The sequence below is a fragment of the Camelus ferus genome, chromosome 23, assembly GCF_009834535.1.
Source record: "Camelus ferus isolate YT-003-E chromosome 23, BCGSAC_Cfer_1.0, whole genome shotgun sequence".
Lineage (NCBI taxonomy): Eukaryota > Metazoa > Chordata > Mammalia > Artiodactyla > Camelidae > Camelus > Camelus ferus.
Genome location: NC_045718.1, coordinates 9,241,574 through 9,267,188, shown reverse-complemented (window position 1 = coordinate 9,267,188; position 25,615 = coordinate 9,241,574). Strand labels below are relative to the sequence as shown.

The 25,615-nt window shown below is 38.8% G+C and overlaps 1 protein-coding gene across 2 annotated transcripts in view; it reads left to right on the top strand.

Annotated features, from left to right (window-relative positions):
* Nucleotides 1–25,615, top strand: part of KCNT2 (potassium sodium-activated channel subfamily T member 2) — a 284,885-nt gene that overhangs the window by 195,493 nt on the left and 63,777 nt on the right. The window contains exons 16-21 of one of the 2 annotated variants that reach the window (XM_006193725.3): nucleotides 112–341; nucleotides 5,644–5,857; nucleotides 8,012–8,117; nucleotides 12,036–12,208; nucleotides 20,038–20,109; nucleotides 23,584–23,718. In XM_006193725.3, coding sequence (XP_006193787.1) covers nucleotides 112–341; nucleotides 5,644–5,857; nucleotides 8,012–8,117; nucleotides 12,036–12,208; nucleotides 20,038–20,109; nucleotides 23,584–23,718 — 930 coding nt within the window. The remainder of the gene's footprint in view (nucleotides 1–111; nucleotides 342–5,643; nucleotides 5,858–8,011; nucleotides 8,118–12,035; nucleotides 12,209–20,037; nucleotides 20,110–23,583; nucleotides 23,719–25,615) is intronic. The other variant, XM_006193726.3, reaches the window with a different exon arrangement.

Here is a 25,615-nt window from a genome sequence, read left to right as displayed (position 1 = left end):
GCCTTATAATAGTTTACTTATTTTCTGACATATGCAAACTTAAAAAAAAAAAAGCTAAGACCTTTGTGGAATTTTAATTCTTAAACTCTTGTTTTTCTCTTTTAAATTAAGGTTTGGTGTCTGCTTGATTGGTATTAGGAGGGAGGACAATAAAAACATTTTGCTGAATCCAGGTCCTCGATATATTATGAACGCTACAGATACATGTTTTTATATTAATATTACCAAAGAAGAGAATTCAGCATTTAAAAACCAAGACCAGCAGAAAAAAAGCAACGTACCAAGGTCGTTTTATCATGGACCTTCCAGGTTACCTGTACATAGCATAATTGCCAGCATGGGTAAGTATCGGTAAATTGGAAAATATCATCAGGTTCTTTCTTTAAAAAGTATAATAAATGTACTTCATTTTTTTCTTAAAATTCCAAAGTCAAATTCAGAACATACTTGTGTGTGTCACAAACTTATTGTAACTAAGTATGCAGAACAAAATTTCCAATCTGTTAAATTAGTAAGAAGTGAAGCTAATTCAGAACTTCTGATGATTGCATTTACCTGATTAGAATATAAGCACCTGACACGTCTGTGTTTCTTAAGTTCTCTATTCAGTTATCAATAGTGGCTATTTCAAATAGTCTCCATTTTCCTCAGAATTCTCCTTCTACCCTTTATCTCATTCTAATCATTGCACTCGGTGTCTATGGCACAGAAGTAAAAATAAAAAAGATGCAGACAAACAAGAATTTCCTTTGAATTTTCCCACCGAACCACCTACACACCTGTAAGTATTTAGTTTCTACTGCAAAGAACATGTGTTCTTTCTTTCACTTTTAATATTTTAATATGAATGCCTTCCCTGATGCAACGGACCCATCTCTTTTTCTCCTTAGAGACTTCACTCTTTAATTCATCCTCATTACCTAACTTTGGGTTTTTTTTTTTTTCAAAGTCACATCCCTCCCTCTGTCTCTCTGTTTCTTTTCATATCCCTGCACACGCAGATACACACATACGCACACTTACTTGTGGACCTCATACCACAACATCTTCACAGATAAATTCCTCTGAAGAGTTGTCTTCAGTTGCTGGCTTGAAATCTTACTGGTCCCTCACATCTCTTCTGGTTCAGTCTAAAATGTGCAGTCACATCACTGCAGCCACTCTGGCGAGGCCAGCACTCTCCTCTTTGTCACTAAACGCAGTGGACGTCTTCCCAGCATACCATAGTGTTGACCACGTTCTTCTTAAAACACTCCAGTCCTTTTTTCCTCTGAATCCTGCACATTCATTTCCCCTAAAGAGTCTCATCGGCTCTCAGAGATTCACTTGTCCTCCATACACTGATGGTTCCTTTCCCTAAGTCGTTACTTTACGTAACAGTGTATTCATCACAGCAAGGTGTCCAGCCATCCGTGGTTATTTCTGTGTGTCTTACGGGAAAAACCAACCCAGCATATTCTAATTGAACTAACCTTTCCACCCTCCTTCAGAACCCCTTCCCCCTCTGTTTTTCTTTGCTAAAAAGCAGATAACGCCACCGTCCTCTGCTTGTAGTGACACAGTTCTGACTGCTCACTGTCTCTCTCCGCTCGCGCTTCGTGACTCACTGAACTCACTGAGTTCTGCTAAGCCTGAGTTTACTGAATTGATTCACTGAGTAGCCCCAAAAGTCGCTCACGGGTGTGTCCACGATCAGTGTGATCTCTGCTTAGTTCCAGTCACGCTAAATTTCTTTCCATCTTCCCTAATGGCTTTTCACCGATGGTCCTTAACACACATGTCCTCTCACAGCATCTACTCCCCAGCCCCTGCCCTTCCCTCTGTAACAACGTCTAATCCTCTGCATCTCTGAATGTCACCTCCTCTGAGACATACTCCATGGCCCTGCTTGGACTTTGTTAGGTAACTGATTATCAAGGACATAACACACTCTTTTTCTTCGATAGTAGTCCCACTCATTTTTCTCCCATATCCAGCAATTACTTACTGAGTAATACACTCTTATAAATATTCCTGGTAAATGAGTGAACGAACAGACGAAGATTCCCTGGCTCACAGATCTTACATCCTATCACGGAGGAGACGGCCAATCACCGTCCGTATAAAAATAAGGAAATTATTTAGTATGTTGGAAGGTGATAAGTAATGAAAGAGAGAAGAACACAGCTGGTGAAAGAATCTGAATTCTGAGAGAACTGGATTTTTAAAGGAGGTGGTTTGTAGGCCTCATTGGAAAGGTGACATTTGAGAAAATACTTGCAGAAAATGAGGGAACTGTCCCCGGGAATGTCTGAAGGAGGAGCGTCCCTGGCAGGGACAGTGAGCAACACAGAGGCCCCCAGGCAGGGTTCTGACCGTTGTGCCCCAGGACCAGTCAGCAGGTCCTCGGGACCCACACATGGTGAGTGATGGTGAGAATATAGATGAGCGGGGAGAGGCAAACAGAGGCCAGATCACGTTGGGCTTTTAAAGTCAATTTAAGAATTGTACCTTCTACTCTGAGTGATCTTTCCCTCACAGCCCTCAGAAGAAACCAGTTCTGCTAATACCTTAATTTTAGGCTCCTAGCCTCCAAAACTGTCACACAATACATTTCTGTTGTTTGAGCCACCTAGTTTGTGGTGCCTTGTTATGACAGTCCTAGGAAACTGATGCAAATGGTTTTGGAGAAACTGACCAGAATCCTTAAGAAATAAGTAGAATGTATAACAGAACAGAAACAGACTCACGGATACAGAGAACAGACTAGTGGCTACCAGTGGGGAGGGGGCGGGAGGGGCAGGATGGGTGAAGGGAATTAAGAGGCGTGAACTGTGAGATACAAGGATGTGATGTGCAGCACAAGGAATAGAGCCAGTGTTTTATAGTAACTTTATACGGAGTATGATCTATAGAAATATTGAATCACTGTGCACACCTGGAACTAATATAATGTTGCAAGTCAACTATAGTTCAATTTAAAAAAATAAGGACTAAGTGGAGTGGCCCAGGATTGACGAACAAACAAAACAATGACAGATAGTGGGTAACAGACTGTGAAGATCAATGATCCAAAGCTGGGATTTTATAGAGGATAAAAGGAGAATGGTCTGAAAGAGGCAGCGACAACATTGAGAGTGTGTCCCCGCCTCCGAAACACAGCTGTCTCTTTAGGTGTTGCAATGTTCCAAATTGCAGGGATCGAGGCATCTGGGAAGAGCCTGTTTTTGTCAGGGGAGGGAAAGGTTCAAAAAAGAAATTGTTTCTCTAATTGTAACTGCTTTTTTTTTTTTTTTTAATTGAAGTGTAGTCAGTTACAGTGTGTCAGTTTCTGGTGTGCAGCACAGTGTTCCAGTCATGCGTATACATACGTGTATTTGTTTTCATATTCTTTTTCATTAAAAGTTATTACAAGATATTGAATATAGCTCCCTGTGCTATACCGAAGAAATTTTTAATTTATTTTTATATATAGTGGCTGACATTTGCAACTGCTTTTTGAATTGTGTCTTCTCTGCTGAATTCTGGCTTTCTCATGATCACGTTCCCCCCATGACCAGCTTGGTGTGGGCAGAATTATCAGGAGTAAGTCCCCGGAGTTCCCTGTGTTGGACAGAAAATGATGACGAAGTAGTTGGAGGTGATGTGGAGTCAAATATATTCAGAAGGGGTGAAATTCAGAGAATATGGTTCCTTAGGAAGACGGTGAGGATTGGGTCCCAATAAGAGTGGGGATTAGCTTTACATAAGCAGAGGTACGTCCGTTTCCTTCCAAACAGAAAGAAGGGAAGAAAAGTTTGGTGAAACCCTCATGTTCATTTGCTTGAGGGTAGGGAATTGAGGATTTCTTCTACAGTAATTTCTCTTTTCTCTCTGAACTAGACAACGTGGCCGTCTGCAGAGGATAAATGTCATAAATGCGGATCTGAATTCATAATGTGAGGGTGCAAGTCATATCGTACGGCTTTATTTTTATAAATCAAATTTATAAAATTTAGTTTTTAATCAGATCCACTCCTCTGACTGTGGAAAATTTAATCTCATTTTCTCTAGGATCCCCATTCCCCCTAAGATAGATTGAATTATAAATTAATCCTTATTTATGGTGCTAAAAATGGGCTGAGTATATAGTTTCTGATGCCACCCACCCTCACCTTTGCTCAGGTACCAGTCTTGCTGGGGTCTGGTCATCACATGCTTTTCTCAGGCCTGGCAGCTCCCACCTGCCCCTCTGGGAAGTCTTCCCTACTGACCACGTCTCGCTGGGCTACCCCGCCCTCTAACCTGAGTGTCGTGTACAGTGTATGAAGAGTCACGAGCCCCTGAAACTTGACCCCCCCCAGATTTATTTCAATGCTGAGGAATACCTTGATGGTCTCACCAGTCAACTCTCATACTCAAAAACATTTCCTTTTTATCCCTTCTTCTGTGAAGAGTTGTAATTGCCCTCAGAGGTTTTGAGAAATCAGTGGCTGACTGTCTTTCCATGGTACAAGGAAAGAGATGCCAAGATCCCCTAGGTTTTTCTTCCTCCTTTAAAAACTCAGGCTGTTGTCATGAAGAAGGTGGCAAGAGGAAGCCAGAGGTTTGCGGGAAGTGGAGAGTGTTTGAATAGTTGCTTCAAAGAGTGGGACAAAATGAGGATGATAACTGTTATCTATACGTGCTTAAATGAAGTGAGTGGTCCCGAAATATGGTGACACTCAACAGTTCGATTATGTGACTCTCTCCAGAAGGGGAGAGACATCAACTTTCCATAAATCGATGTTTAAAATAAATTTTTAATTTTAATTAAAAAACTCAAAGGAATTTGTTTCTTCTGTTTACTATTCCTTGCATTCCCCAAGTATTCAAAAGCCTTACGCCATTTAGATTCACTGTTCTTTTCGCCTCAAGGTATTTCCATGGCTTGTGTGCTCAGGATGGTCCTGTAGGTCAAAAGTCAGGTGTCGTGACTTCAGAGTAGCCCTTCTCACCATCTAGTGCAAAGCCTATTCCTCCTCCTGCTCCCTAACTTCCTCTGTTCTTATCTCATCATTCTGTTTTATTTTCTGCATGGTATTTAGCATCATCTTAAAATGGCTTTTTTTTTTCATTTATTCGTCTACATGGTTATTTTAAAGATAAATCCATATGTACAGCAACTTGTCTGCCTTATTCTTTGAATATTTCAAGTGGCTGGGATAGTACTTGCCACATAGTAGTACCTAGTAAGTATTTGTTGAATAAATGGAAAATATTCACGGCTCTAATTTAAAAAGTGGTTATAAATCAGTGAGAGAAAGGTAACTCCACAAAACGGGGGGAAGATATAATAAGAATTCAAAAAACTGAAATGGCCAAAAACTGTTTTGTTCATTTCAAATGAATACAAATTGAAACAAAGTACTTTGTAAAATTTAAATTCCTAAGTATTTCAGGATTTCACCAACCTCATGTTTCATGCTGCAGAGCTGTTTGCAGCAAATACACTTTAGTACAAATACAGAATTTTTTTTATCCACGTGGGCAAAAATGCTCATGTTGAAAAGAAATAACCTTCGAGAGCCAAGGATAATCAGTTGGTTGTACTGCTCGTGTTGCATTTCACGTTGATCATTCAGTGACTGACGTGCCATCTAGGTGGCAGGTGCTTTGACGGATCTTCACGTCTCGTCTTTCTAGGTACTGTGGCTATAGACTTGCAAGACACCAGCTGTAGAGCGGCAAGTGGCCCTACCCTGTCTCTTCCTACAGAAGGAAGCAAAGAAGTCAGAAGACCTAGCATCGCTCCCGTTTTAGAGGTGGCAGATACGTCGTCGATTCAAACATGTGATCTTCTCAGTGATCAGTCAGAAGATGAAACTACCCCGGATGAAGAAGTGTCCTCAAACTTAGAGTAAGATTGTAAGATTTACTGGGTTTTGTGCTTGCCACGAGAAACGAGTGTCCCTCCCTCCTGAACGTGCTTGGATCAGTCCTGCACACTTACACCAAAACACCCTTCCCCGTCGCCAATGTCTCTCTTGGTGATAAAGTATTCTCAGCCCTCAAACTTTTGGTTTCGACAGATATTTACAGCTTCATTTTCCTGTATATTATCCTTTAAAAAAAAGTACGTAAATCAGAATTTCCATGTATACACTGCATTTTCATAATTGTATGTTTTTGTTCAATTGCATGGTACCTTCTATCTTTGATTTGTTGCCCACCTCCACACTGAAGTTCAGTGATTCAGTGGCGCGGACTGCAGCTTCCTCCATTAGGCTTCTTTTGTCCATCCCAGCATTCAGGGATCTTTTCTATTCAGGATATGTCAGTAATATTTTGAAGGAATGAGTAAATGAAGTGCTAGTTCTCTTTACTAAGATTCCATCATAAATAGTGTCAAAGTGCAAGCCATGAAGCACATTTTAGCCTTCGGTGGAGTTTGTTTTTTTAACTTGTCTTACTCATACTATGTTGGCATTTCTTGAGGAGAGCAGAGTGGTCCATGGCCTTGATGGTGGAATCTGAAGGAATGTGTTTCCCAGGGCAGTTCTGCCTCAGACCGATTGTGTGCAAGTGACTTTGATTAAAACCGTCTAACCCACGATGTCTTTATCTGTAAACAGAGTGTAACTCCCCTCAGTATTCATGTGAAGAGTAACTGAGATAATGGAGAAATGTGCTTAGGGCAATGCTGTGTGCAAGAAAGCACTGGATGGGTATTCGGTGCTGTTAGGTGCAGTGCTGGTGGCTGGGGCTCCATTCAAACCCTTCTCCTAGTATTTTCCATGTAACAGTTCAGTTAATGTCGAAATGGACTGAAATGAACTAATATATAATTAAAACTTAGAAAAATCCTTCTTCACACTCCTAAACATTTGTTACAAGAAACTTAAACATACCCATAGAACACAATTCTGCTCTCCAAGAAATTAATAATACTCAAATATATTTATGAAATATCTGATGGGACAAGAAGTTTGACCGTCAGTCTATTTCTAGAAAGTGTTGTGTGGTGTGATAGAAATTCCTTCTTTACATGTACTTCTGAAAAAATTGAGGTGGAATTTTTTTTTTTATTTCTAGAAAAATGAAAAAGATATTGAAGTAATAGTGGAGATAGCTGCATCTAAATTTGCTAAATGTTCTCATTTTACCGCCCTAGCTGATGACGTCTGGAAAATAGTTCTCACTAGGTTTGAAATTTCTTGGCTCGGAAGATAAATTTTTACCAAAAAGAGCTTTCATATTGGAGAAAACAATTTTGCCTCCACTAAATTTTCTTTTATTTAGTAATTTCCTTATGCTGTTACTTTCTGATAGTTCCACTTTGAAAATTTTGCAGCCATAATGAGGTGACTATTTTTATAAAGTCGGCAAACAAATTGAGTATCTTTGATAACATTTAAGCATGATTCCAGCAAAAACTCTGGTTTGAGTGGTTTTAATGGAATAATTTACTCAACCCTTTACTCTTTTTTGGCTGTGCATCCATGACTAATGAATATTGATAGTGTGGATCATAATAATGCATTTTGCTTTAAGTATGTTCCATAGAGAGTAACATTACTATTTTCTCAAATCCGTCAATCTAAATCTTTTAAACTGAGGATTGGCAAACTTCTAGAAGGAACCAGCTAGTAAATATTTGAGACTTTATGGACCGAATGGTCTTTGCTGCCACTACTCAACTCTGTTTCTGAAACATTAAAGCCCCCAAGGACAATACAGAAGATGAAGGAGCGTGGCTGCGTCCTGACAGAACTTCACTTGTGGATGCTGAAATTTAAATTTCATATAATTTTCACATGAGAGGAAATATTATTTCTTCTTTTGACTTTTTTCTCAACCGTTTGAAAATACTAAAAACTACTTTAATTCACAAAGCCACATGATGGGCCAGATTTGGTCCATGGTCTCTGTTCTAAGTGACGTCCTCATCAAAACGTAGCTGCAGCATCGAGAGTGCCTGCATCTCAGTCATCCAGACAGAGGAGCGTGGCGGTGAGTTGCCTGTCCGACGTGCGCCATTCAAGGCGACTCCATGTTTCGTGTTGTTTTACAGATACGCTAAAGGCTACCCACCTTACTCTCCGTACATAGGGAGTTCCCCCACTTTTTGTCATCTCCTTCATGAAAAAGTGCCATTTTGCTGCTTAAGACTAGACAAGGTAAGCGCCCTTACTGTTATTTTCTGTAAAACTGAAATTATGGCATTATGTGATTACATACAAATAATTCTGTGCAGTCTTTTGACTAAAATATGTTTAAAGAGTATTACCTTTCAAATGTAGATGTAGACCAGGGAGTGGTGAATTCTGCTTTCTTAGCTGCACTAAAGGTCACCCACTGTTTTACCCAGTCCCTTCTAATGCACCCAACGAGTTGATCAGTCGTGTTTTTAAAGAGAAACACAACAGGTGTCAGAGCGTCAGACCTATGACCTCTCCACATCCAGAGTCTCCATGAATCACTTTGGTCAAATGTAGACTATTTATTTCACTAGGCACTTTTTTTTTTTTCTGCCTTACATCTCAAAGTGGAATTGCTTGACGTGGTGAACTTAGCTCATGTTTTAGCCCCAAAGATCCATCATTGACCAGACCAGAAGCTCCTATCAGTGTCTCGCTTAATGTCTCCGTCCCTAAATATTTTATGGTAGTTCTTGGTTCCTGCCTGGATCTTCTAGAGAAACCATCCAAAACAGACAGAGTCCAAGGAAGCAGGAATTTTTTTTTTTTTAAATCTCTTTCACAGTGTGGCCTCTGGGCATGACCTGTAGAAGAATTTATTCTCCTGATGAATAAGAAAGCAGATAAAAAAGACTCTCAAACTACCCCCCAATTCCACATAAATTAAAATGTACCACTCATTCTAACCAGAAATGTCTTCTTTTATTCTAAATTTTGGAGTTAGCCAGAGTTAAAATCCCAGCTCTCTGCTTATAAGCTTTGCAATTTGGGCAAATAGATTTAGCATTAAATTTCAGTTTCCACAGCTCTAAAATGCTTGTAATTTTAATATGACCTTCATATGGCTCTTGTGAGGATTATATAAATTAGTGCCTGGAAAAAGCTTACTGCAGTGCCAGAAACTTAATAAATGAATAGGCCCTTAATACATGCGGTTAATATTCCTACCACTGTGACTTCTTCACGAGATCAACATGACTCTTGGCTGCTGTTGTCATTCTTGAGGAAGATGAACTCGACGTTAGAAAATTTCTGCCTTTATCTTCCCAGAGTTGTTCTGTGAATCCTTACCTTTTCTCCTAAGTATTCATCTGGGCCTGTTAAGCTGGACAGTTCCATCTCTCAGTATCCTGTTTTTTGTCAGTCCTTGCCTTAGCGCTGGGCAGCATTCGCTAGTGCTGGGTGGCTGTGGGGTTTGGAACCTTGAGGAATCTTCAGCTTCAGAGTCCTTCAGCTGTATTGGCCCCTTCCAAGACTCTGGAACTAATTTTTTTTATCTATGGCATTTTGGTTATTTTCCTTAAAGAGAATTTCCAAAACAGCACAAGCTTTAGGCTCCAGGAAACTTGGATTGACTTCTGGTGGCATTTTACTTTTTAACACACGAGGGGGAAAAAATATACTGGGAAAGCAAAGAGTGGAAATGACTTATCTCCCAGCCAGAAAGCTGGTACAACAAAAAGTTAGGCTTTCCGAGATGAGGTTTGATGGAGGAGAAACAGATAATCTTTTAAAGCCTAAAGACCACAACTTATCTGTTTCCCGTAGTAAGAAGGTGACATTTCCAAGTGCTGCTGACTGGCTGATGGTCGACATCTGGGGTGACCTGTTCTCTAGGTCTGCCATGCGAACGAGTGCCCGCTTGGCGATTAGGGGGTGGGATCGTGGGGCCAGTCCTGCTGCATCCGTGAAGTGTGCGAGTTGGGGTTACACTGCCCAGTCCGCTCCGCATCGGTATCAGCTGGCTGGTTCCTGGTCCAGGTTTATCATCGTGAAATTCCCTGTTACGTCCTTGTTTAATTTTTTTTTTCTTTTCTTACTCATTGAGCTACTTCAGAATCTCCTAAAATAGTTCTTTTTCCCTCACTTAATCTCATAAATATGTAAGTACTTAATACTCTCATCACCCGTCTGTCCCTCCTACACTCCCATAACCTCTCTGAGAGTGACCTTATTTCATGTGCCTTCAGGTCCTGTTTATATTGGGAATTCTCCAGTCATACTTCCAGTAAAGACTTCCTGTCCTCCTCCGGTACCTCTTCCCTTTTCTGCATCCTCTTGTGCCTTAATCCTCCCAGCTGGATTGATCTGCAAGTTCCATGACTACAGCTTTTCGAAATTTTACCAATGAGATCCTGTATGTGGGAAATCCTTTCAATTTCAGTTTCCCTAGAGACGTCCTTAATTTACCCCACTTCTTGAAGAAAGCAGTTTTCCTGGCTGCCCCATCCGGGGCTCTGAGTTTCACTTTTCTTTCAGTGTGCGAGGACTTCACTGACTGCCTTCTGTGCTCCGTGTTGCTGGTGTGGTGAGAGTCATCACTCAAATTTGTGCCCTTGGGGCTAGTATCTCCTTTCCCTCTGGCTCCTTTTAAGATCTTCTCATTGTCTTGGTTGTTCTGCGCTGTTACAATATACGTAATCCAGGATTTTTCTGTATTTATTTGTATTAGGATTCTTCCGGTTTCCAGAACCTGAGGATTTGGGTGTTTCATTAATGCTAGAAAATCCTCAGTCAGTATTGACGTGAATAATGCTTCTTTCTGATTCTCTCATCTCTTTGTCAGGTATTCTGTTTGAATATATATTAGACATTCTCACACCTTCTTCCAAGTATCTTAATTCTTCTGTAGTACTTTCTCTTTTCTTCCTGTATTCTGAGTAACTACTTCAACTTTGTCATGCAGATGATCCCCTCAGAGGCACTAAATGTGGAATTTAAACCATCTTTTGAATTTCTGTTTTTAATTGCTAAGCATTTTATTCTGGAATAAAGTATATGTAATTTTTAAACATCTACCTGAGTATTTTAAATAGCCTCTTGTTTTTTGTCCATACTTCAAATGTTGTCTTCCATTTCCTTAAACATAGTAAACATGCTCATTTGATATTCTAAATCTAATAACAGTGAAAGCTGTAGTCTTTGTGAGTCTAATTCTATTGTTTATTGTTTCTGCTGACTCAGGGTGCCTCTTCCCAATGGTGTCTTATAATTTTCTATTAAAGAAAGAAGGCTGAAAATATTCCAGAGTAGATGATGAATCCACAGAGAATCAGCTAATCTCAGCCCAAATAAAAAGAAACCCACATAGAAACATAGAAAGATAAAAAACCAGAATGCTAAAGCAGTACCCCAGGCAGATAACTCAGTTTAAAAGGATCTTGATTTAATAATGCGAAGTCCAGCAAATTCTAGGTACCCAGGAAATAACAAAATGCCTTCCGTGAAGCAGTGAGGTCTGATGCTGTGTTGTTACCTGTTGTTGCTATTCGTGTTAGCATTAATATTTTACTTTAGAGTATTTCCCTCATTATCCTCTTGCCAGCTCAGGTGTACATTTTGATAATTAGGGCTTTTTGTTTTAACAACAACAAAAAAAATCCCTTTTGAGATCCATCCTTTTTGTATTCAGAACTTGGAATGTTCCAAGGTTATTTAATTATAATATTATCCTTTTTTCTGGAAATGAAAGCAGAGGTAGACCATTTTTTCCTAGCTTATTTAGGTATGATTGACATATTAAGATTGAGCGTATTTGGGGTATATAATGCACTGCTCTGATACACATACACAGTGTGATGGTTCTTAAATATTGATACCCAGACGTCATCTCACAACAAGTTCCAGTTTCCAACAGAACGCATGTACACAGATTGCTGACTTTTCCTTCCCCCACATCATGCTACATACTTGGAATTCACGTCTTGCCCACGCACACCTTCAGGCTGGAGAATTGGGCACAGAAAAATGTAACTATTTTTAGATTTGTTAGAAAATAAAGGATTTACTAGGTTAGATGCATTTTACATTTCCATATATCCTACTTTTTTTTTTTTTTTTACCAAATTTTAGTGGAGTATAAAAATGGCATTTCTTTGTATAATTTTTCTTCTCTAGAGTTGCCAGCATAACTACTATGAGGACGCAAAAGCCTATGGATTCAAAAATAAACTAATTATAGTTGCAGCTGAAACAGCTGGAAATGGATTGTATAATTTTATTGTTCCTCTCAGGGCATATTATAGACCAAAGAAAGAACTTAATCCCATAGTACTGCTATTGGATAACCCGTAAGTATATTTTAAAGTACACAAAGAAGACAAAGAGTTTTTAATATTTTATCAAAAATATTTCAATTTACTTAGAAAATTTTAAATCAGATACATTATGGCACGTAGTTCACTGGGAGATGTATCCTGTGCTAAGGTACAAAACAACCATTGAATGAGGTTGTGTTTTATGAACACTTCTTAAAATATCTATGGAATATACTCTATTATTTAAAACTATTTTGCAAGTGGTCATCACTCAGTACCAGTGGGAAACATGCCACTGATATAATTACAGTTATTTTACTTAAATTAATCAACTAGCCTGGAAAATTCTCTGCCAAAATTGGACAATTTTGTTGTCTTTGTAAAGAACCATTAATTATCAGAGAAGCATATTAATGATCCATTTTATGTCTTATTTTGATCCACCATCATGAGTTATTATGATTCTTCCACCATTAAAACATATATTCTACAACATGAAGAGTTAATGCTTTGCCATGTTCATTTGTCTTGAAAATGTTCGGTTGATATACCCTTCTGAAATAAGACTGCTTAAACATTTCCTTATGTAAATCTAAATACACATCACTGAATGCTACGGTCAAATCCATTGTATACTAAAATCATTACATTTCTCTCTCTGACTTGCATTAGCAGCAGATGGTCCTTAGATCAATACCGTATTTTAGAATCCTCCAACTCTCCTCCTAAATTCTAAAGTGAGGCAAATTTTAGGATCAATTAAATGAGGCCAAAATCTGCTGCCTCGGCGCTGCCTTTAAAATTTATCAAAATAATTTTCTCAAAGCAGATACCTCCCCAATATGTTATAATATTCCAAATATTTGAATATCAAGATACTCATCTCTGCATCTTGCTTTAGCATCAGGATCGCAGTGATAATCAGCTCTAAGTATCGAGCACACCTGTAGGGTTTCAGGTGAAGAATTCTCGGGTGTGATGACTCAGTGACTATTTTTGATACCACTCTGGCATCCAGGGAAATGTGAGATACATTTAGGGCCGTTGTGGGGGAACAAAAACTTGGACCTAGCGTCAGAGGAAATAAAAGCTTAATAAAACAAATCTTCGGAGAGTAAAAGTTGGGTTTTTGGGTGGCTGTGGTGATGGAATATGGCGGTAAAGCACCTCCGAGGCCGTGGACTATCTCCCTAATTCTGGGACTTCCCTGGTGGGAAGCTCTGAGAAACTGGCTGAAACCTGGCACACAAGAGATGCTCATTAACTATGTGAATCGGAAGTGTCAGATTTTGGCTCTGTTTTCTATATAGTGTGTCCACACCCTTTAAGATAGACTTTGAGACAGGGGTGTTTATAAGCTGATTGACGCAGAGCATCCCCATCCTGTCTGGCTGGGAGCAAGGTGGATCAGCTCAGGCGCCAGAATATGGATGGGAAGATAGGAAGAGGCTTGAAAAGAAAGAAGTAGAGCTGTGCTCACAGCATCCCCGTGAAGAAGCAGAGTGGAAAAGTGGTCCTTTCACCTTCTTTATATTATTTCAAGGTATAATTTCTTGTCTTGCTGTGTAAATCTCCTAATTGGGTTCTTGGACCCAGTTTCAACGTGTGTGTGTGTGTGTCAGTTTCCCCCAACCTCCAGCAGGCTATGTTCAGGATACCAGCTCAATTCTAGGAGAATTCAACTCAGTTCTGACACTGTCTACCCGGAGACAGCAGCAGCTTCCACAGGTTGAAAGTTCAGTCTTGTAAGGCTGCCCCCACCCCCACTTCAGAAGCCAGGTGCAAGCCAGATTGTCACCTGTGCTTCTGACTGACCAGCTGTAGATGGGAAGTTCCAAAGACCCCCTTCTTGGACTTCAGATGCCAATTGCACATCCAGGTTGTTACCTGTACTTCTGACTGGCTAACTGGTTTATAGTCAGAGGCTCCCACAGCCACCTACTCAAGTTCGAGTTATTTATTAGAGCAGCTCACAGAATACGGAGAGACATTTTACTTACTGGATTGCTGCCTTATTATAAAAGCAAAGAACTCAGGAATGGAAGAGATTTACCGGGCAAGATACAGGGAAAGGGCAGGGCTTCCCTGCCCATGGTGAGGGTACCATTATCGGCAGATCTCTACCTGTTCACCAGCCCAGAAGTTCTCTCGTCCTTTGGGGTTTTTCATGGCAGCTCCATTACACAGGCACCATTGATTAAATCGTTGGCCACTGGTGATTGACCTCAATCTTCAGCCCCTCGCCCTTCCTCAAAACTCAGGAGGTGGAACTGAAAGTTGCAATCCTCTTTTCATGGTTGGTTCCCCTGGCAACCAGCCTCCATCCTGAGATACTTTCCGAAAGTCACCTCATTCACATAAACCCAGATAACCCAGTTCTCCTGGAAACAGGCTTGTGAAGAACAAGACACCTGTTTCCCCTTTATGGCTCTGCAGTGATTTCAGGAACTCAGGATGACACACCAAATATTATGATGAAAGGTTTTCCCATTGCTCTGATCGCTCAGGGAATTCCAAGGATTTTGGAAGCTGTGAGCTAAGAAACGTGGTAAAGACCAAATATATATATGAGAAATCTGAATGTGAATACCAAACACATAGTTCTTACAAATCACAATCTCGTATCTTGCAAAAGAACCAGTCTCTCCAAATTTGAGAGAGGAGTTTACTCCGTGGAGTGGAGATGAGCTGCTCTCCTTTTTGGCATCTGGTCTTGCTAAGTGTCTTCTCTCAGAATCACTGACCCCCCCTTTTCTCCACTTTATTATCTCAATGAGCAGGTGGCAGGAGCTGGGGTTCCTTAACCTGTGCACCTTGTCTAGACTCAGTCAGTTCCATTATATATAGTTTAGAGTTAACAGTTGCCAACATGCCCAATTACTGACTGATGATTTACTTACATAGTAGAATTATAAAATCAAGTGGCTTTTTCTCCAGTCTTAATTCCTGACTCTGCTCAATCATTGAAAAATCATCTGAAAACTCTGTTTCTCTTACTTACTGGCAAGCTGGTCAGTATTTTTATATAAATATAGATGTAGCTTTTATCAGAGAATATTTTACCTGAATAAGACCATAGCGATCATTTAGTAAATTAGCGTTCTTTACTGCTACCCTCTGTTCATTATGGTAATAATCGTGGAGCCTTTACTGCATGTCAGCCATCATTCTAGATACTTCACTTTTGTTTTACATTTTATTTCCTCAAGAATATATCCACATTGTATAATGATGATTTATCCTCAGAAAGATGTACCAAGCAGCTTAAGATCTCAAAGTTTACAACTTACAGTGATGACACTAAAACAAACCAATCTGTGTGACTTGATTGCACCACTTTCCTATTTTATAGAAAGGAAAAACAGACCAAAGAAGTTAAATGACTTTTTCTGAGGTCAGTTCTAGGATCAGAGCCTTTTATGCAGCTCATAGTTCCTTCACTTATATGATCTTACTTTACTTACAGGTTTTTGATATATGCAGAAATACATTGCTTGTCAATTCTTTTTAGAAACAAGAGTATTTTAACTTTGGATTTTTTGCATTACAATTTGTCTCTGATTTCCTAAGGGCTTATTACATTTGGGAGTTCAGCTCCTCGCATGATCTTGTTTGTTAAGTGATTTTAGTGGGGTTTGACTTTTTTTTTCCCAAAGAGTTAGGATGAAAGTGCATGCTGTAAAATTTATCAGTTTCCTGTCTATTTCCCAAAAATGGTGTCTAACATTTTTGTTTGTTGTTCTCTGTTCCTTTGATCAAGAATGAGGAAACAAAAACTAAGCACCAGTAAAATAACGTTCCAGGAAGTTTTATGCAATCTATTTTTTTTTTTTAACGATGAGGTACCTGTTGCTCTGCTGTGGCTAGTATTTTTCAATCTAGCCTACAAAATTACAGAGAAATATGATACTTTCTTCTCTAAAGTATTTCCATGTTATGAGAATTTGTACACTAATAGTTGTATGTATTTCTGTAATTATTAATTAGCTCAGTGGAGTTTGACTTTATTTTAAATTCATATGAGCATTGTTGAAAATAATACTCTATATGCCTGCATAGGAAATTTATTTGAAAGGCCAATTCAATATATTAGAAATACACAGCATCATAAATGTGGAATTTTAAAATATAAATTAAATTTATGATACTCACATACGTCATATGTCAAAATAAGGATTTCCAATGTTTCCAAGTGGAAAGCCACCTCCATTTCATATGCTCACTGACTAGAACGCAGGCGCACTGGAAAACATCTTGCCCTTGATACCGGCTCATCAGAGCTGGTCTCGGTTCTGATTGGCTGGCCGTCTGTTCTGTTCGGTCTGTTGTTGTGCCACACTGATTTGAAATATTTTGAACCTTAAAGGTCATATAGTCATCCATGACACCATTTCCTACGACAGACAGAAAAGAGGGTCAAAGGCTTTGGGATCTATTACCCGGTGCCACACAAGGTTGTACAAGAGCCAGTCTTATCTTCCTAATTCTCACAGCTTCGTGTTTAAACTACCCCTGTGTTAAATCAGTCTTCTTTCCAAGTAAACTGCAGTTCAGCTCATTTCAGAAGCAATGCTGTCTGGCAGAGCAAGGTCCTTAGTAGACACATTCAAACCTTGGACTCATACAGATCTAAGCTTACCCTCGTGCTAAGCCTGTAACATATTACCAAATTTCTGTTAGCTTCAATGTTCTCTTGTAAAACGAGTGGAACGTTTATCGTAAGTTACTATGAGACCGTATAAAATAATGTGTATGAAGCACTAGTATAGTATCTGACTTGGGAGGGGCAGTCCGCAAGTGTCAGTTTCTCTCCCCTTCTACCAATCAAAAAAGGACATTGTCGCTATTCAAACTGATGAGTGGATTTTGGGTGAAAACCCAATTAACAAAAAAAGGGAAATTTATTTTGAGTTGTTGACATTAAACTACTTGTGTATTTTTAAGGAAGAAATAAGCTGCTTAAAAGTGGAATTATGAAACACTAACCAAACTGTCTAACTACATTCATTTCTTGAATTTGAAATAAAGAAATTCATAATAAGTTCATTATAGTTATTAGTTAAATGGGAAATGATGACCTTCAGCTTTGCAAAGCCATGCAAGTTCACAAATCTTTTAACTTCCTAGCAATTGTTAGCTAATTCATATTTGCCTAGGATGGCAATTTTTACAATGAAAGATTTTGTAAAGATATTTAGACTCGTAAATAGTCATCTTTCTTAACAGAATTACAGTTAGATCTCTGATTCATGATGTGCTCTTTTTTTTTTTTTTTTTTTTTTTTACTAAGCAGTTTAGTGCCGTGAACAGCTTTGCCGGTTCACTGAAATGAGCCAACACGATACACTACGTGTAAATGTACAGCTGATAACCCTTATGTTTCGGGCTTCCTTTTAACCACCTTCATCAGTAGAAGTAGTGAGTCTGCTGGTCAGACAAGCTACATTGTGCCGAGTGCGGCACCGCAGACTCCCTACGCTAGGTGTGCTTCGTCAGAATTACGTATTTACCAGGTTTCAGGTGACTTGACTTGAAACGGCTGATTCTTGCAGGGATGAACCATGGTACCACAATACAGACGTTGCTTTCTAAGGGTTTGAAAGGTTGCTTGCATATTGTAGATATGTGTTCGTGGCAGGATTCCATGTGAGCAAAATTCATGAGTTTTCTAAAACAAGGAGATTTTTTAAAATCTTTAAAAATTTCTTAACAAGGTAACAGTTTTCATGTCCAGGTACCTTGAGTGATTTCTACTGGACAAAACAACAAAATACCAAGACCACATTTTCAGTTTTAACTCTTAACGGTTTTGACAGTTGGGCAAAATGTAAGGACTCATTCATCCCCAGCAGGCCCAGTGCTCCTTACTACAGGGAGGAGTTTCAGTATCTGTGTTAAGCTAAATTACTCAATAACACGAACTCCTGTCGCGAGGCTTAGATGACAGATACGTTACAGTGGACAGGTGGTCGGAGAAGGTAACGTGAACGGTTGATCCGAATTTAAAAATGAGGTGGTTATTGCAGACAGGGTATAGCTCTGCAGTCAGTAATAAGGATCTATGGACCCAACTGTGCGACAGAAGTTACTGAGCTACTCGGTTTATCTGACGGGAGCTATATAGGAGCAAAGAGAGAAAAAACATAAAATAATGACCCCAAAAATGACACAGTCAGAAGGATTTTTTTAAAGTGTCACAGAATCTAAGTGCTGCCCTAGTCGTGTGTCACTTGCATCCTAACATGATCTCCTGTCATCGCCAGGCAGGTAAGGGAGACATGCAGGGTCTTGAATCAGCAGTTAGAATATCCCTTCTAATTTTAAGAAGCAGAGCGGCGCCCAGAAAGAGGAGAGTTGGAAGGCACTGCCAAAGACTGCTACTGAGACTGTTCATAGCATCATGTTTGTTGAAAACTACGTGCATCGTGAGTTTTAAAAATATTTGCAGCCTGTGATTCACTAATGAGATAAATTCTATAAATGTTTTGGGGTAAATGATAAAAACGAATGCCAGAAAAATGTCATCTAAAAATGTCCATACCAGTAATGTTTATAATAGCAAGATACTGGAAATAGCTTGTCACTCCAATAATTAATATCATAAAAGTGAAAATAACGTATCAACCGAGTAGTTGAGGATTTAAAAAATGAACTGTGGTACATTTGTAACATGTAATGATATGGGGCCATTTAAAATGGCTACAGAGTAATTTTATGATGGTGGGATTTAAACCGCAGTAATGTTCTTTGGAAGATCTCTTTTTATGCTTCATTGTATTGAGCGTTCTTTTTCTGTAGAGTGGAAAGAGATGAGGTTGATCGATAGGAAGACAGTAAATCAGGGAGGAGAAGGCTTCTAGCAGGGATAAGCATCTGGGATATTGTGGGGTTTTTGTCCCTTTGCCTAAAGGTTCCCTTTCCTTCTCTTGCTGGACAAACTCCTACTCCTTCTTCAACACCCAAATTAAATATTACCTCTGTGAACTAATCCTCAGTTCTATCTCCTGAGTGCACCTTGTTCTTTATTGTTTCAGATTAAAACATACGTTGTAATTCTGTGCTTTTGTACACCTGTTCCAAAACTCTTTCTTACAGTATCAGTCAACAAGATACTCTTTTTGCATATGCCTGAGTATACTGAAGTATCTATTGTGTAACACTTTTTGGATACATATGTGCTGAGTGACCAGCTGCATGAAAGAATTAATACCATCATAAATGAATACAGCAGAGAAGCAATTTCTAAGGAAGCTTCCAGGTTTATGATTCTTTCCTCAAATGTGCATGAAGAGTAAAGATTTCAGTCATAATATGTATTTGCTCAAAAATACGTCTTAAGGAAGTCAGTAATGTAAAAGGTGATTTACTTTATTTTTAATTTAATATTATGTATATATATATATATATTTATCACATGGGTACATATATTGATCTACTAAGGGGCATGCTCTTAATAGGCATGCTAATTTAGTTCCCTATGCTTTGTGTCATCAAAAAAAAATCATTAGTTCCGCATTTTACTAGGCCTTCTTAATAATAATCTAATAATTTTAAACTCACTGGTAAGGCTTTTTAGTCATAATGAAGAGTGTCAACTCAGTGCTTTTGCAGCACAATGCCATAATGTTTCTGATTTAGAAATCAGAGGTACAACTTGTTTTTATAATTGTGGAGTGTGCTGTGTGATTCATAACAATTGCAACTGACATTTTTTTGAATGAATGTTAAGAGACAAGACGCTTTGATCTTGTCAACAGTGTTTAGTTTTGGAAATGAAAACTAAGTCAACTTACTTCCTCTCCCTAGAAGTGCTGCCACTCTTGTGACACTGTGTTTCATTTTGTAACCCATCTGCTACTTAGGCCAGATATGCATTTTCTGGATGCAATCTGTTGGTTTCCAATGGTTTACTACATGGTGGGCTCTATTGACAAGTAGGTGACATCTTCGGCGCACTGACTAGTGTGGCGTCCTGTGGTTTGTTGTGTGCTGTGCCCCTGTGTTGCATGAGTGTCCTTTGCCGTCCAGGACTGTACCCCTGATGTGGACTGCATGTGGAGCTTATGGTCTCGTGTCACACATCTTCCTGAGCAGTAATCTCTTGTTGAATGAACACCAATCTTGCTGCATGCTGATTTTGTCAATTTTTTTTGCAGTTTCTAAAGCTCTTTTAGTTTTGTGTGGTCTACAGCAGTAACATTATTACTCTTATCCTAGCAAGAGAGAAAACCTAGAATTTCAATACTGTGGTGCGTTGGTATCATTATCATAACTTCTGGAAACCTTCCAGATAATTTAGAAATGCTCATTTTAAGTCAGATTTATTCTTTGGAGCATTTCCTTTAGAATCTATTCTAGTAACATACCAGAGTCTATACAAATTTGTTAATTAAGGGTCAGATGTGTGCAATGCTTCAGTATTAAAATGCAAATTCACTTATATGCATGAACATGACATTATAAAAAATATCAAAACTAAAAGTTCAGAAAACTAATATGCTTATAAAATGTGTTAATGTTCCATTCCAAAAAAAAAAAAAGCCAGCCAGAGCCTTCAAAATAAAATGCTAAAAGTTGTCAGTTGAGAACTTTCATGCCTACACTTCATCTTGTAGATGTTGAAAAAACCAAGCTTTGTAACTTTGAAAGTCTTTATTGGCTGTGGATACATTAAAGGCCAAACGGATTAACATATATTTAGCCTCCGTTCTGCATTAACATAATTTACATTATCAGTTGTCATAATACTAGCCAATTAATGAAAAATGCAGTTAGAAGTACTAAAACTTAACCACTTAAATCCACAAACGTAAAATCAACCCATAGTTTATCACTGGTAATGTGACTTTGATGTGATAGTACTCTATTAAAATTTGTTAGGAAAACACTATATTTAAAAGCTGTAAAATAAACCTCTCGTCTGTCTTTTCCACTGCAAACTATGAAATTAATTATTCCTCAATAAGAGTATTTATGAGGAGGAAAAGAATGCAGAGGCTCGGATTCCTAGGATTAGAGATGAAACGGGACTGGCTACAAATTGCTAATTACTGAAGCTGGGGGATTGGTACACGGAGATTCACTATACAAGTCTGCCTTTCTGCTTATGCTTGAAATTTTCCTTAAAAATGAACAGGCAAACAAAATCTCTGAATGACTACTAAAACACAGTCACAAACATTCCTCTGTATTCATTCATTCACATTCTAGTTCTCCTGAAAAGGAAGTCGTAGAGAATGGCAGAAAGAGAGGCATTGCTAATTACATTTCATCTGTAACTTATTTCAATCCATCATGACTTTTTCCCCTGGGCCGCCATCTGGTGGCCAAACTGTAAAAAGCAGTCATGCTGAAGGAAAAACAGGCCGTGGCTTTGTACATAGGAGTGTGGGGAGAAATTATGATAGAATTATAAGAATAAATTGGTAGCCTAATTAAAGAAGGAAAGAAAGAATAAATTGAAATATTAAAATAATATAAAAATAGTAACTTAAATGTAAAACATGAAGACAAAAAAGTTTCTACCTGGTTCAGAAGTGCCATTCCAATTTTATGTGTTTTCTGTAGATTCCATAGATTTCTGTAGTTTTGACTCCTATTTAATTATAATTATTAAAATCATACACCAAGGTTATATGTAAACTACAACAGCCAGTATTTTGAGTATGGAATGAACTGGTATTTACATGTTTAGGTAGCCAGGTGCTCTCATAGTGAAGTTTTTGTCAAGTCTCAACTTCATTGATTTATTGCCAATGAAATACTCATCTTTTGATTACAACTTCCATCTGTGTATCTTTTTCCAATCAAGCTTATCTTCCACCCCTTATCTTTCCCTTTTCCCATATTATAAATAATTATAATTTTTAATGGAGGAAATAAGATGGTAAGAGCTGAAATAGGAGGAAGTGACTTAACATCGTAATAAACTAGGTTGAAGGCATAAAATTTAGGCATCAGTTTGATGGCCCATCAGTGACCATATCACATTTGCTTTCTGCCTACTTTTTTAAAAAAACATGTATTTTAATAGATGTAAAAACATTCATGAATTTCCTAGATAAAAGGAACCCTCGAGTGAGGCATTCTAGGGGTTTAAACTTGGCCGTCATCCTGATTGGGTGTTACTGTCCTAGCCCCTCTCACTCTCATAGGAAATTTACTTGGAATAACATTCTGTTTCTGCAGTTTTAGCCATAAAATCCCTGCCACAGAACATTGTGCCTGAGTCAAGAGAAATATTTTTTCTGGACTACTCCCGGGGATCTTGGACTCAAAGCTTTGGTAATACCCTCTCATCTCATAACCAGGGAAGGAATCCTGCGTCCTGCCTTCTCGTAAACGGAAAACAGTTCCCTGTAATGTGACGCGGCTACTTCCGCTGATCGTGCACGTGGAGAAGACCCTTGGGGAACTGACTCTGCAATTTAAGAACCTAAAAGAGTCTACGGCTCTTTAAATTTTACACTTCTTATTTTAAATCATAAGATGTAGGAATCAGTTAGCACAATTCTTCTTATCTGTCTTCAGTCAGTTCTCAGCCTAGAGTATTCTTGTACTCATTCAAGTGTAATCTCCTGTATCCAGTTCAGTCCTGTTTAGTTTGTATGAAGTAGAGGCAATGAGTTACTGGTTTCCTTGACTCACCTTTTATGGTAACATTGCCTTTAAACTCAGTGGGGAGGCCAGGGGAAATCTGTACCAACAACCGCGCAGGAGACTGACAACTCACAGGAACGTGTGTCCTCGTTTAGCAATTATTTCCTGCAACCAAAAAAATCAGGTGGTTCAATCAGTTGCTCAAAAGCTTTAGGCTGGCTAAAAGGTAGGTTTGAATGCAACTGATGTTTATATATTTTCTGGCTCTTGGCTGTGTAGAACCAATCTATAACATATAGCGTTACACAAATACATAACAGACCTTTAAAAATAATTACTTCAGTTTTATATGTATTAAGCTTGACCATCTAAATTAATACAAGTGGTCATTTCTCCTCTTACCAAAAGCATCTCAGGGATGAAAAAGAGTTAAGTGTTATGTCTTGTGCTAAGTGTAAAGACAAAGTTCTAACATGCTTCAATTTTATTGCAAAGTGGGTGTTTCCATGTTTCATTTATGAAATTAATAAGTATTATTAAATAAAGATCCTCCATGCATATGCTTTGAAATGATTGAGATCTAATGAATCATAAAGAGCCCCCAAATAAAAATTATTTCAAATCAGCAGAGAATATAGTGTTATGATTCCCATTAACACCCACCAGTGCACACTTCGGAAAAGCCACATATAGGGACAACTTATATGTGTTTAAGTGCGGGGTGGACGGGTGGGTCAGCAAGTTTCAGCATCGATCCCAGCACTGTGATTTATTGAAAGTTCCTTTTTCTCTTGACTTTTTTATCAAAGCCTGGATGATTTACTCAGGTGTGGAGTGACTTTTGCTGCCAACATGGTGGTCGTGGACAAAGAAAGCACCATGAGTGCCGAGGAAGACTACATGGCAGACGCCAAAACGATCGTGAACGTGCAGACCCTGTTCAGGTGCGTGTCTGAGTAGCCTGGCCCCGCCGTCAGCTTACGGCTCAGGAGCGCCTACCCTGACTGTGTGTATAAAGAGTGACCGTGAGACGCTTCCGCTGAAGTTCCGTGTATTCATTTATCCAAGTTCTTATTTAGGGCCTAATGTCTGATTGGCACTGTGTGAAGATTTTTTTAACACCAGGTCAGCAATTCTTTTAAATCAGCAACTCTTTTAAAACTAAATAGAATAAAAAATTTGTTTTCTTGTAAAGTTTAACACATTCTAAAAAAAGTTGTGTGCAGTGGCAGTCGTGATTCGGGACAGATCATGCTTGTTCTAATTTGGGTCTCGCTGTGGCCAAAAGTGTGCATTGACATACTGAGTAACCAGGTATGAAAGACTGCGAGGCTGTGCCCAGGTAATTGACCCATGTTAGGGGCCAGGTCATAACCTTACCATCACCGTTTTCTTGTCTTTCGTTAATTAAACTCACCCAGATAGGCATTCCCCCTGGGGTCATCTCTGGGTAAGAAAGACCAGTACTGAGCAGAGAAAAGCTCACGCTGTGAGCAAAGTCAAAATCGCTGGTAAATCAAGACGTCTGTGTCACTTGGAATGATTCTTCCTAAAATCATCTTAAAATTTAAATATCTAAGAGATCATTATTTTTATTTTCTGAGTTTTGGAGAAGTCTAAAGGAAGTATCTGAGCTACTAAATGACAAAAGTAATTAAAACAGTCTGGGCTCTATCATTATCTGCCCTCACTTCATACCTTCAGATTGTAGCAAACCACATATTGAGGGACGTTCCCTGGTTAGAGTTTGAGGTCAGAATTCAGGAGAGAGAGCCCAGTTGTGTGTCCCGCTTAAGGTGACTGTTTATTATATGATCGTAGGCAAATTACTTTTCTTCTCTAAACCTCAATGTCTTAATCACAGGGCTGCTGGAGATTTAAAAACATATGATGCCTTAGTACCTGACTGGTAGTTTTAAATTTCTCGATAAATATTAGCTACTATAATTATTAGCAGGGTCATAATCACTTCCGTGGGGCGGGGTGGGAAAGCTGTAGACTCTGGGACGATAGAGCAGCAGACAGGCTGACGTGACCTCCGTCTTAGAGGTGCCAGCGATTAACTAACTCTGTGACCTTGAATGTGTTTCTTAACCTTACTGAAATTCAGTTTCCCTCATTTATAAAATGCATGTGGAGTATGATTAACTCTTCTTACGGTGTCAGCGTGAAGACGGGAAATCAGGTAGGTAAACAATCTGTCACGGCGCCTGCAAAGTTTACCCTGGACTTGCCTGAGGCCCTCCTGTTCCAGAAGGAGTAATACACCCTCTCAAGTTACTATAACGGGCTGTTCTTTTAGAATATAGCTAACTAGTCACTGAGCTACGTAAACAGGACATTTAAGGGTAGCATAGCACGTGTTTAAAATATGACGTGTATAAGTTTTTTTTTTTATCTAGAGGATGAAAAAGAAAATCACAGGGTAGAAAATTAATTCAGAGGGATGAGATTTATAGCCAATGAATGAAATAAAATCATACTTTTGGATTCTGTGCTTCGCAAAAGCTAATTACAGTTTTAACAGGAGAGGATCCTGAGACTTTTTGATTAAACATGCCGTTTTAATTTTCAACTGACTGTGAGTTTATTATGGTAAAGTTTCTATTGGTTTGATACATTCTCTGAATGAATTATTTTCATTCCAAGATAATAATAAGTCCCCATCTTACTGAGAGGTGCAAAGGCGCTAATTAAATCATTTAAAATGGACTAGCTGACCAGGATTACCAAGGACAGATACACATGGGGTTGCTGACCATGTGAAGTTGCCTTCCCTGAGCACCTGCTGGAGGAGACATCACATGTTGAAGGAATGAATGGATGAGTGGATGAGTAACT